General features: G+C 54.3%; 1 protein-coding gene across 11 annotated transcripts in view; it reads left to right on the top strand.

Annotated features, from left to right (window-relative positions):
* MACF1 (microtubule actin crosslinking factor 1) overlaps nucleotides 1–12,483 on the top strand; it is a 133,453-nt gene that overhangs the window by 80,350 nt on the left and 40,620 nt on the right. For all 11 annotated transcript variants that reach the window (XM_041417345.1, XM_041417344.1, XM_041417349.1 and 8 more), the window contains one exon: nucleotides 126–1,597. In XM_041417345.1, coding sequence (XP_041273279.1) covers nucleotides 126–1,597 — 1,472 coding nt within the window. The remainder of the gene's footprint in view (nucleotides 1–125; nucleotides 1,598–12,483) is intronic.

Below are 12,483 nucleotides of genomic sequence, written 5' to 3'. Positions count from 1 at the left end.
GCAATGGAAAGCTCCTTCCTGTTAATCAAAACACAGTCGGTGCATCTGAGATGATTTTAAATAATTGCACCTCGCTTATTTGATTTGAGTTTAATTGTCGCCTTCTAATCTCATTGCCGTTCCAGCCGACCGGATGAACCGGCTGCAGACTGCGCTCGCGAGCTCCCAGCAGTTCCAGCACATGTTTGATGAACTCAGGACCTGGCTGGATGACAAAAGGTGCCAGCAAGCCCAGAGCCAACCCATCTCTGCTAAGCTGGAGAGGCTGCAGAGCCAAATCCAGGAGCAAGAAGAGTTCCAGAAGAGCCTCAACCAACACAGCGGCTCCTACGAGATGATTGTGGCCGAGGGAGAATCTTTGCTGCTTTCAGTCCAGCCTGGGGAGGAGAAGACCACTCTGCAGAACCAGCTGGTGAGCCTGAAAACACACTGGGAGGAGCTCAGCAAGCAGGCTGCTGACAGGCACTCCAAGCTCAAGGACTGCTTGCAGAAAGCTCAGAAGTACCAGCGGCACGCGGACGACCTCCTGCCCTGGGTGGAGGACTGCAAGGCGAGGATGGCAGAGCTGGAGGTAACCCTGGATCCAGTGCAGCTGGAGGCCACTCTTCTGAGGTCCAAGGCCATGCTGAGTGACGTGGAGAAGCGCCGGTCCCTGCTGGAGATGCTCAACAGTGCTGCTGACATCCTGACTGACGCTTCCCAGACAGACGAGGATGACATCCGGGATGAGAAGGCCAGCATCAACCAGAAGATGGATGCCATCACAGAAGAGCTGCAAACCAAGACTGGCTCCATTGAAGAAATGTCCCAGAGGCTCAAGGAGTTCCAGGAGAGCTTCAAGACCATCGAGAAGAAGCTGGAAGGAGCGAAGCACCAGCTGGAGATCTACGATGCCCTGGGGCCACAAGCCTGCAGCAACAAGAATTTGGAGAAGCTCAGGGCACAGCAGGAGGTGCTGCAGGCCCTGGAGCCACAGGTGGATTATCTGAAAAACCTCACTCAAGGTCTGGTAGAAGATGCTCCAGATGGATCTGACTGCTCCCAGCTCCTCAGCCAAGCTGAGGTGGCTCAGCAGGACTTCAAGGCCGTGAAGCAGAAAGTCAGCGACTGCTGCGCTCTCATGGAGAACAAGCTGGAAGGGATCGGCCAGTTCAACAGCAGGGTCAGGGAGATGTTCTCCCAGCTGGCAGACCTGGATGATGAGCTGGACAGCATGGGCCCCATCGGGAGAGACTCTGACAGCCTGCAGTCCCAGGCCGAGGACGTCCGCGCCTTCCTGGGCAAGCTGCACCGGCTGAAATGCGACATCGAATCCTCGGAGAGCGAGTGCAAGAAAATGCTGGAGGACGAGGGCAGCCCCGACCTGCTGGGGCTGAGGAGGGAGCTGGAGACGCTGAGCAAGCAGTGCAGCAAGCTGACAGAGAGGGGCAGGAACCGGCAGGAGCAGGTGGAGACCACGCTGTCCCGCGTCGAGGACTTCTACAGCCGCCTGAAGGAGCTGAGCCACATGACCACGGCGGCCGAGGAGAACGAAGCCTTGCAGTGGGTGGTGGGGACAGAGGTGGAAACCATCAACCAGCAGCTGGCAGACTTCAAGGTCAGTTTGATTCCATGATTTTTATTTTTTTTAAGTGGTTTTTGGCATTGCGGAAGGCGTTTTGTTTTTTGTTTTTTTTTTTTGGTGGGCTTCGAGCCGTGGTGTCTCTTGTGGTTTTTGTTGCTGTGGTTGTGAGTGGGTTTGCACTGAAATGTCCTTGCTCTGGAGGAATGTGAAATCCTGCTGGTGGACTTGATAGTCTGTGGTGAAAAGGTGTGGAAAGGTTCTGGGATTGGCAGGAAAATCCCTGTTCTGCTGGTGATGTGTGATGTTGGCATGCCAGCAGCTCGTGGGCTGGTAGAGGTGGGTGATGTTTAGATTTTGGGGGAGGGAGGGGTTTGAGTCCACCTGAGCTGTGAATTTGCACTATTTGGGAGTCTAGTCCACATCAGATCATCCTGTAGGTCTGGCTCTGCCTGGCCCACTGTTCCTGGTTGTTGTTCACTCCATCTGGGTCACACGTTACATCCATTTTGGGATCCTTGGGTACAAAAAGAGCCACAGATAAACTCTGAGACAAGGAGTGCACGCAGGAAATAAAACCAAGGTGAAGTTTTATGTGGCTGTTCACATTTCCAGCGAGGAGCTGATGGAGACCATCAAGACTTGCATGAAGCACTGAGAGAGGGAAGAGCTGGAGTGTGTTTGATATATTTCTATACAGTATTATGATGTTGGGTCATGCTGTTACACTACATTAATTATATTAACACGGCTTAGGAATTCTCTTGCTGTGAAACTTCTATTCCTGATGTGCTCAGGAGTTGATGATTGGGCTGATTTACATCTGGCTGCTGGTTTCCTGGTGTTAATGGGGGGGTGGGAGGGAGAGGCAGTTTTACAGCCATTTACTTTTCATCTCATGGCTAATTGATCCCGTTCCACCACTTGAGCAGCTCTGTGAAACCTTCACCAGGACAAGGTGTTTCTGGTTTGGGGTTTGCCTGTGCAAGAAAAAAAGAGCTGAAGTGTATTTATGGGACAAATTCAACCTCACCTGATGGTGTTGCTTGTGTTGGGCAGTTTGCTTTGAGCTGATGTCCACGGGAAGGATTTAAATTCACCATTAAACACCACAGAGTCACTTGGAGCAAATATACCCAAAAAGGAGATTTTAGTCCTTAAAATCGGGATTATTCCTGGCTGAGCAGCTCTCATTAGGAACGATGACAAAACCCAGGCTGGGCAGGAGCAGCTTAACCCACCGTGGGGTTTTGCACGTGGTCCTCAGCTCAGTGACCTTGAGGATGACCCTTTAAGGCATGGGTGACCTGAGCTGAGGGGGTTTGGGGCTCTCAGGTGTCCTTACCAAGAGTCATTCCCTGGCCATCGAGGCCACCTGGAGCAGCTGAGGCCTTTGTGGGTGGGAAAGTGCAAGTGGCAGCAGGGCTGGGAAGGTTTTGCTGCGTAATGGCTGGGAATGAAATGGGGGAGAAGCAGGAGTGGAGGATGGAGCAGTGGTGGTTACAGCAGCATTCCTTCATTCCTCCTTTCCTGCACGGCCCATCCCCGGGGATTTCTGCACAAATCCTAAAGGCTGCAGAGCTGATCTTGGCAAAGCTTCCCCTTCTGCTCCTACCTAAGGGGAATACAATCCCAGATCCTGATCTGCACGTGGAAGAGCATCAGCAGGGACTGGAGGGAGAGCCGTGGCAAAGCCTGGCTCGTGCTCTGTGGGGAGCTCAGGGGGCTGCTCTTGCTTCCATTTCCCAACAAATTCTCTCTCTAAGACAATATCACAACTCTTGCCCTCCTTGGATTGCAAACCAGGGGCGTGCCTGGAGTGTCCTGGTGGAGCAGAGGAGCTGCTCATGCTGGCAGTGCTCTGGGGTGAGGGATGGGGTGACAGGAGCTCTGTCTGTCCAGCAGGCTCAAATGCAGGCAGATATTATGTCTTAAGGCATTAATTTTAATGAACATCTGTGTGAATGAGATGCAAATCAGGCACGGCCCCGGGGCTCCAGGCAAGTTGCCAATAGAGCCCTGACAAAGGTGGGCACTTCTGGTCTCATTGTGTCCAGATTTTAATAAAGAAGATACATTGAAGGCTTGGTGGAGGCTGGGAACGGATGACTTTGGAAGCAGCTCACATTTGAAGCTTCCCATGTTATTTTTCTTTTCCCTTTTCTTCCCCCAAAAGGCCACAACCTCCTTAACTTTTGGAAAACTGCCATTTGTGCATTTCCTCTCTATTCCCCCCAGCCCTTTTCCCAGGTCACAGAGGGACTAATCCTGGCTTTGGGATGGATGAGCCCTCTCCTGCTGTAAGTTTTCCTCCTGGCTGAGTTCCTCCGAGGCAGGAGGCTGGGAAGCAGCTGTCAGATCATGCTCAGGGGGAAGCTTTGTTTGCAGGAGGGTTTTTTTTTTGCTTCAGCAATTTTGGGGACAGGTCCTCACCAGCTCCCACAGCCATCAGGAGCCAGGACAACGATCCAGGGTGGAGCTGGAGTTCTGGGAGTGTGGGAAAAACAGGCAGGCAGTGGTTGGTTGTAGCAGGATTGTAAGAAAGCCCATCTGGAGGAGACTTTAAGGGGTCATCAGATTCAGCCCTGAGTTTTCTGGTGAGATCAAGTGCAGCTGAAAGGCATTTCTGTGGTTTGGAGCCTGTGCTTATATGGACATCCCGATGGATCGCATGGGATCCAGCTGTGCCACAGAAGAAATAACATGGCTTTAGCTCATGTTAAGCTGTCAGAGCAAAGGAACCTCATCTTTAACTCCTGATCTCCAGCAGGACTTTAACCCAAGTGGCTCTGGCTCCATTGCTGCCTCTCTTGAGCAGCTTCTTTTTGTGTAAAAAGGTGCTGACAGTCAGGAGTGCCTTTGTGCTGGGCTTCACACAGCCAAGCTGGGCTCTTCAGCACGAGGGACAAGTGCCAGGCATCAGCAAGAGCTGCTCCTAGGAGTTTCCAGGCTGGGACACTTCTTCCCCCTCCACTGTCTCTGCTGTCAGCTCAGGTTTCTCAAAGCTCACGCTAATATTAAATTTTAATGACTGGAATCAAATGAGCTACGGTTGAGATGTTTCTAAACATAACAGCTCTGTGGATTCAGTTTGGCAAACAGCAGAATTCCCCAGGGAAATGATTCCCCCAGGTACAGATGAGACAGGGGGGTCACTCACGTGAAGGCTTAGGGGGGTTTCTGCATTGCTTTGTCTCCATCATCAGCAGCTCCTGATCAGCTGGGAGACCCTGAGAACCCAAAAATGGTGAAACTAATGGGATGAAGATTGTGCTGCTCAGTGCAAGTGGCTCATCCTCCTTTACACGCTGAAGAAGCAGGGCTGAGGTTTGCTGGTTGGGAGCAAAGGTGCCAGAAAGCCCCAGGCATGGGCTTGTCCTGTCTGGCCAAGGAAAACCCATCAGCCTGGGCCATGGAATCAAATTCTTGGGTGTTTTGGGGGAGACATCTACAAGCTGGAGTAGCTTGGCCTCCTGGCTAAGCAAGCTTAAGCCTGGCTTTTGTTTATCTTTTACACAGTGGATTTTGAACTTGGGTTTCAAAGCGTGGCTTGTGCTTGGAGCTGGCAGTTCTGAGCTGGGACCCTCTTTGATTCACGGTGTTGTTTTTGGACAAACTCTTAACGCTGTCACATTTCACCTGCGGAATTCACAGCATTAACACTCAGCCCTGGGTCACCTGGCAGGGATTTTTGGGCTCTCTGCCTTACAGTGCTCAGGAGTGAAGGATCCTGGTGCCTCCCCAGTCATGGAATCGTGGAATGGTTTGGGTGAGAAGGGGCAGGGACACCTTCCACTCTCCCAGGCTGCTCCAAGCCCTGTCCAACCTGTCCTTGAACTCCTCCAGGGATGAGGCAGCCAAAGCTTCTGTGGGCATTTCCTCCAGGAAGAATCTCAGCTCTATCATGCCAGGGGACACTTTGTCCCCGTGAGGAAGACGAGAGCAGGATCAACCCTGCATTCCTTCCGAGCTGTGCAGGGAAGGGATTCCTGCAAGAATCTGGAGCGCTTCCCCCAAAATGAAATCCGAGGGAAAAAAAAAAAAAAAAACATCAAAAAATCACCAATTGACAGAACCAAAGGTAGCTGTCACTTCGGGGTGGCTCAGGTGCACCTGGTGAGGTGTTTGAGCTTGGCTGGCCACCGTGGGCTGGTGGCTCCTGCTGTCACCACAGCTGAGCTCGGTGGCGCTGGGGCAGGGCACAGGAATGTGGCGAGCCAGGACCTGCTGCAGCTGGCACAGCCGGGCTGTTTATCCCGGATCTCGCTTCCCAGAGTTAATTAAACCCCACCCCGGAGAGCAGGGAGGAGCAGGAGGGGGTCTCCCACATCCAGCCTTCGGTGGGTGATGGTTTAGCCAAGGCAGCGGAGGGAAGAGATGGGATTTTGGGATCCTGCCTCTCCTCCTGGCGCTTTTGGGGAAGGTTTTTGGAAACTGGAGTTGCTCAGTGTGGTGATGTGTCACAGCAATAAAGGTTTAATGCTGGGTGATGAAGAGGGGGTGGGAGAATCCCTAGACAGCAGTGACTGAAGCCTCACTGCTTTATTTCAGAGGAGGTCAGGTCAGCCAGGGCTCACACAGCCGTTGTGCCTCCAGCACCCTTTTTGTCTGCTTCAGTAAAAAAAAAAATTAAAAAAAATCAGGAAAGTGATGCACTGAGTGAGGCCCAAACCAGAATTACTCATCTGGCCGTTCCAGTGGTGCTGTCTGACCCTGCTCCAGGTCCTCCCTGGGAGAAGGCAGCAGCGAGCCAGGGCTGGGGAGCCCACCCCCCGTGCCCTCCTCCTGCCCCCCTTCCTGCCTGGGGGGTGTCAGCTTCTCTCAGCACCTCATTTGTGACTCGTAATTCCCCCAACCTTTCCAGCAGGGAGCTGACTCAGTGGTGCTGTCAGAAGTGTCCCTGGGTTTCTCCCTGGTGTCACTGCCTGAGGGTGATGGTTTTGGAGAGGGGGCTGCCACTGATGTCACCTCACAAGCCATTGATGTCAGAGGCAGAGAGGGATGGGGACTGCCCAGCATCCTGCAGTGTTTGACCAAAGATATTTTGCAGGAGGATCAGAGTTTGGGTTTCTCCCCAGATGTTTTAGCCCATTTTAGGTTTGGTGCTTGTGGTCCCTCAGTGGCATTTTGTGACCTTCCTTTGTAGGGTGATCTTGAGGCTCTTTTCCATCCTCAATGATTTTGTGGTTCTCCCTGGGACTCTTAGCTCTGCTCCTGCCACTGCAGGAGATCAGAGAATGGTTTGGGTTGGAAGGGACCTTAAAGATCACCTCATTCCAGCCCTCCTAAGGAGAACAGAGGAAAAGCAGCATCCCATTTTGGGATTGCAGGGCTGGACTGGAGGGCAGGACTGACTCCATGTGCTGATGGCACAAGGTATTGACCCTCAAAGCCTTAATTTTTGGAGGCAGCAGGACAAGAGTGGTCCTTAGCCAGGACAAATGGTCACACAGGCGATGCCCCAGCACCCAGCCCACGCCTCTGGGGTGGATTTTTTGGGCACCCCACACCCCATCAAACAGCCAAGCCCCCGGCAGATGGGCGAGGGGAGGTGGGTTTCTGTGGGTTTCTCAGAATGGGATGTGGCAGGGAAGGGACACTCTGCCACTTGCTGTGCCCCAGGGTATTTTTAACCCTTCTGTGCCCCCAGAGGAATGCGTGTGGCTCCCGACAGTCGTGGGGCTGGGAGCAGCTGGGTGGGACTGGGCTGGGAGTGGGGACAGGCTGCGTGACGGTGTCTTCTCGTTGAACGCTTTCCAGACCTACTTAAAGTATCTCTGGCTTGTATTTTCAGCATCAGCAGCACACGCAGAAATGCCTCCTCTCTGACAGCTGTTAAGCTGCCTTAAAGGCACCATCTCCCCTCGTTGGGGAAGGGGATGATAAATGGGGGTGATAAACACGGGCTGTGCTGGGTGACAGGGCTGTCACCGAGCTTGGCCAAGGAGAGTGGCCCAAGCTGCAGAGCCCTGGTAGGGCTGGGTGCATTTTTAACCTGGCCACCTTGAGCTTGCCCAGGAGCACCAGTGGCCCTGGCAGCCTCCTCGCTCCTTGGGAGGAAATTTCAGCAGTGAGGGAAGAGCAAAGGTACCCCTGGAGGTCGTCCTTCCTGGAGGGAATGCTGCTGGTGTGCTGGTTCATCAGCAAACCACGGGTGGGCTTTGACCTTGACGTGTCAGCAGAGGCTTCCCTGATCCCGAGAACAAGAGTGAATTAAGCCAAGAGTTGCTGAGTTCGACCAAATCGTAGCTTTTTTTTTTTTTTCTTCCCCTCCTCCTTTCCTTTTCTTTTCTTGACCGTGAAACAATCACGGCTGTGATCAAATGGTGCCTTTCAGGAGCTGCCTTGGGTCAGTGCTCCAAAAGCCACCCACTTGCAGATGCTTTGGTGACCCTGCCAGGTCTGAGCAGAGGGACATGGCTGGAGGAATGTCCTCTCCCCGGAGCACTCGTTAGCTGGTGGTGATGACACTTCGCAGTGTTTCCAGGAGATACTAAAAATACCAGCTTTGCATAAGACCAGGAGAGCTGAGGATCCGAGGGAGGAGGAGATGGGGAGGTTTTTGTCTGCAAGGGCTGAGCAGGGGAGGGAGAGGAGCCTGGTCCTGGCAGGGTGCAGCCCTGGAGGGGGGATCCGTGGGGACATTGCCATCACCCACAGCATCCAAGCCAGGCTTGGGAAGGCAGGGACTGTGCCCACAGGGTCTGGAGCCAGCAGGGAAGGACTCAGGCTTGGATTAGTCACTGCAGCCTTTCAAGAAACAATTGCCAGTTCTCCTGCTGAAGGAGTGGTTTAGATGTCTCCCATCCAGAGGGTTCTCGGGATGATAGCACACTTACCTCACTTCCTAAAGAGCCTCAGAACAGTTCCTTACTCACCCATCCCTCTTGTCCCTCATTGCTCTGGGGAGCAGCTTCTGCATTTTGTGGGTTCTGGGGTGGGAGTGGGATGCCCAGAAAGCCCAAGGTGGGCTTCAGTTTGCAGGGAAATGCAGCAGCTGAGGACAAAAATGGGCATTTCAGCAGCTTTCACCTCCTTGGCCACGAGGTCCCTGCCTCTACCCTTGTCTCACAGTCCATCTCAGGTTGCTGCCAGGGAGTTTTGGGGGGCTCTGGGGGCTCCATGGGAACGCTGAGTGCCGTGGGGCTGTGCCTGAGCTCTGCTGTAACACGTGGGCTCCAGGCTTCGTTCTGGAGAATTATTTATACCAACATCTATATTAGCTGCCTTGCAGGGAAAGCACTGCAGCGCAGCTCCTGCACTCTTAGAAAAGCAAAATTAATTTAATTTTTTTGGGTTTTTTGGGTTTTTTTTGCATAGCACTCACTGCAGCTGTGCATCCAAGGTGCAGGGGGTTTTTCTGCGAGTTTGGATTTTAACCTCTTGCTAAAACTTTCCCTGTGGAGGTGCAGACCCCCACAGAGCCTGCCGAGGTTTCCTCCCACAGCCCTGTGGAGGAGAGTCCTGAATGAACAGGTTCCAAATGGCTGATTTAAAGATGTGCTGGCTCCCTGCATCCCCAGCAGCTGTAGCCTTTGAAGAGGGATTGAGTGGTGGCAGAGCCCTGATGTGAGGCTGGTTTGAAGTCAGCTGTGAGCCAAAGGGATCAGGGAGCACCCAGAGCAGCACAGCGGGCTGGGAATAGCCCCAGTGCTCCTGCCTGGATCAGGAGCTGGAATGGCAATCACAAAGGTTTGGGAAAAGGAATGAATTAGGAGGAGAGCAGGAGGGAAAGAAAGAAGTCCCTCTGACCTTCTGACGAACGCAGCAAAGGCTTTAAAAAACATGAATCCTCCGCTAAAAAATCGCGGCGCAACCTAAAGCGCCGTTTCTAAGGGAGATTTTGTGTGTGCTTGATTTGGCTTTGTGCTTTTATTGCAGTGTCTGAGGGAGGGTGGAATGCGCCCTCGGTCCTTCTGTTGGGCTGGAGGCACTTGAGGTTATCCACCCTGCCTTGCTTGGACGTGGCACAGTGTCCCAGCCCAGGGGTGGCACTCGTGGAGTCACATCTGGGGGACACAGTGACAGACACAGGGAACAGATTGCCCAGAGAAGCTGTGGCTACCCCATCCCTCAAGGCCAGGCTGGAGCAGCTTGGTCTAGTGGAAAGTGTCCCTGCCCAGAGTAGGGAGTGGGACAAGATGAGTTTTCCTGTGCTTCCAACACAAACGATTCATTTTATGACATGATCAGCAAGACCTACAGGGACAAAGCTCAGAGTGCCAAGCTAGGAACTCTCCTCCATCCAGCCTGTACTCCCAGGGCAGAAGGGCACCAAGGTGAACTTTAAAGAAGCTTTGAGGGTGAAGAAGACGCTTGGTTTCACCCTGATCTCATAAATGACCCGTCCATCAGAGATCTTGAGCTGCCTCTGATCTCTCTTGCTTGTCACAGGTCCCTCGCTTCCAGCTGCTGAGATGCATTTAAAAAAAAAAGCTAAAAATACATTGGTTTCCAAAGAGTGCTGTGCCATGTAAACAGTGGTGGCAGAGGTGGCACAGCCATAAACAGGGTGACATCAGCCCATGACAGGGACAGCGTGTGTCCCCACGTGCTGGGGCCGGTGGCCGTATGGGGAAAGCTTGAAACCTGCAGGTTCAGGAGACAAATGGGGATGCTCCTGCTTGGAGAAGGTCTTGGAAAGCCTCTGGGTGGGTTTTAGCTGAGGGTGTTTTGTCTGCAGGACATGGCCTGGCGTGGGTCCAGGTCTGGGTTGGGTGACAGGAGCGGTTTGGGGACTGAGCAAAAGCCAAATCAGGGGTCTCGGTGAAGAAACTTGGAAACACCAGAAAGGACAAAAATCAGGCAGGACCTTCGTGTCCTTCCACATCCATCCCTTGCACCGACACAAAGCTCAAGCAAAGCCCTGACCTTGCAATTCCCAGCACTGTTTGGCTCCTGTCCCCATCGCTGGGGTGGCACTTGGAGGCTTGAAGCCGTGATTCGAGGAACCTGCAGGAGCTGTGGCTGGGATCTTTGGGCCGGGAACAGCAGCTTTCCAAGCGGCTTCCATCCCTGCCCAATATTCCCCTAATGGTTTTAGAAATTGTCGGTGTGGGGAGGGGGAATGTGCCTGAGGAAGACTCGGCTCGCTCCTGGCACGTGATCCGGTGAGGAAATGGGAAAAGAATTTCTGGCTGTGAAACGGGGCCTTTCCACGTCGAGAGAGAGAGAGAGAGAGAAAGAGATCGTTCCTTCTTCGCAGTGGAACAAAAAAACCTCCTCGCCCCAGCCCGGATGCCTGGGATTCCTGGCGGAGGGGCCCCGGAGCGGTAACGGTGCAGCCCCAGCTCCCGGCCAAGGTGGCAGCGGAGGAGCCGGGGCTGGCACGGCACCGATGTCCTCTTGTTGTTTCAGCTGCTCCGGATTTAATACCAGGCACCAGGAGCAGCGGTGTCCCCCCGCCAAGGGGAAAAATCCAGGCGTTGGGACGCTCTGGAAGTGTTGGCAGCTGGGGCTGGAGGAGGCTGGAGGGGTGAATGTCTGGCTGTGTGTCCAGGAGGGCTCCGGGGGACGTGGAGGGGACATGTCCTGGATGGGCAAAAGGGCTCACTGGGGGTGTTTGGAATCCTCTCCCAGATCCCCACTCCCTCCCTGTCTCCCGCTCTTTTCCTTGGTTATATTTGATGGTGGAAAAAAGGGGTCCAAAGGTTTCCCACTGTGCAAAAATCTCCATCTGAGGAGCACTTCGGGCCATTTAATGGGTAATTTCCCCCTCCCTGAACCCTCCCCTTCCACAAACCATCCGTTCCCATCTCTCCAAAGCAAAACAAAGCTTTGGGAATGCCGTGCTGGAGCTGCTGCATGTGCAGTTGGTGTCGGGACGTGGGGATGCAGGGGCTGAGAGCTTGAGGCTCCCACCACACCACACCACGACTTTGGCAAAGTCTCAGTGTTTTCAGGATGGCAGTGCACCAAAAAATATTCGGGATTTCATCTTCCTTGGCTCTGGCTCACCATGGCTAGGTGGGAAGGCTTTTGGTGAAGCTGTGGCACAGACCAAGATCCGATTCTCCGAGTTTAGGTGCTTTTTGGAGTGCAATGCTGCACGTTTTTCTGTATTAAACACCTTGTATTTTTATCCCGATGCCATAATTCATCCCAAAGTAGCAGGCCGGGTGGCTGGTGGGGCGGGTTGTTGCCTGGAGATGCGTGGAGGCTGTTCCCAACCCTCCTGTTTTCTCTCCCAAGTCTGTGACTTCCCTCAGCATCACTTTGCAGCGGTGATTCACGCGCCCGGGCTGCCTCCCTCCCCACTTCCAATGTTCCCCATCTCTTAAACCCAAGGGGGTTTGGGGGAGGAAAAGAGGGTGACAGGACTCAGGATGGGAGGAGCAGGATGCTACCCAAGAGCTGGGGCTATAAAAATCATGATTTTTAGGAAAAGAGCCTGCAGTGCTCGAGGGGAACGGTGGCAAGTTGCGGGTGGCTTTTTGGCAGAGCGATGGGGGAAAGGCAGAATTGGTACTTTGGGGGTGTTTCGGGCTGGTTTCTCCGGCGAATTCCAAACTCGGTTCTTTGTGCGAGGGCGGGTGTGAGGAGCAGGGACACCCGACGTGCGGGGAGGTGCCACCATCTCCCTGCCAGCTCCGGCTCGGGGAACAGCGGACAAAGGGCCGGGCGAGCGGGGCCGGTGGCGGTGGGAGCCTCCGCCGGAGCCTCCGCCGAGCCAGGGCGTTGCTGCTCTTTGTCGGGGGCTGCCGCCTCCCCCCGGAGGAGGAGCCGTCCCCGGCGGGGCGGGCGGGCGCCACCCCCGCGCTGCCGCCGAGCATCCCCCCCGTTCCCCAGCCGGGTCGCGCTCCGGTCCCCCCTTCCCGGGGCCGGTGTTGGTGGGGGGGTCGGTGCGGGGGGGGGGAGTGCGGGAGGCTGTGCGGCTCGGCCTTTTGTTCCGCCGGCGGGAAGGAGAGAGGGAGGCGGCGGCC

Source organism: Onychostruthus taczanowskii, unplaced genomic scaffold (assembly GCF_017590055.1).
Source record: "Onychostruthus taczanowskii isolate IOZ18803 unplaced genomic scaffold, ASM1759005v1 scaffold56, whole genome shotgun sequence".
Lineage (NCBI taxonomy): Eukaryota > Metazoa > Chordata > Aves > Passeriformes > Passeridae > Onychostruthus > Onychostruthus taczanowskii.
The sequence above is the reverse complement of the archived record's forward strand: the minus strand, read 5'-3'. Positions and strand labels throughout refer to the sequence as shown.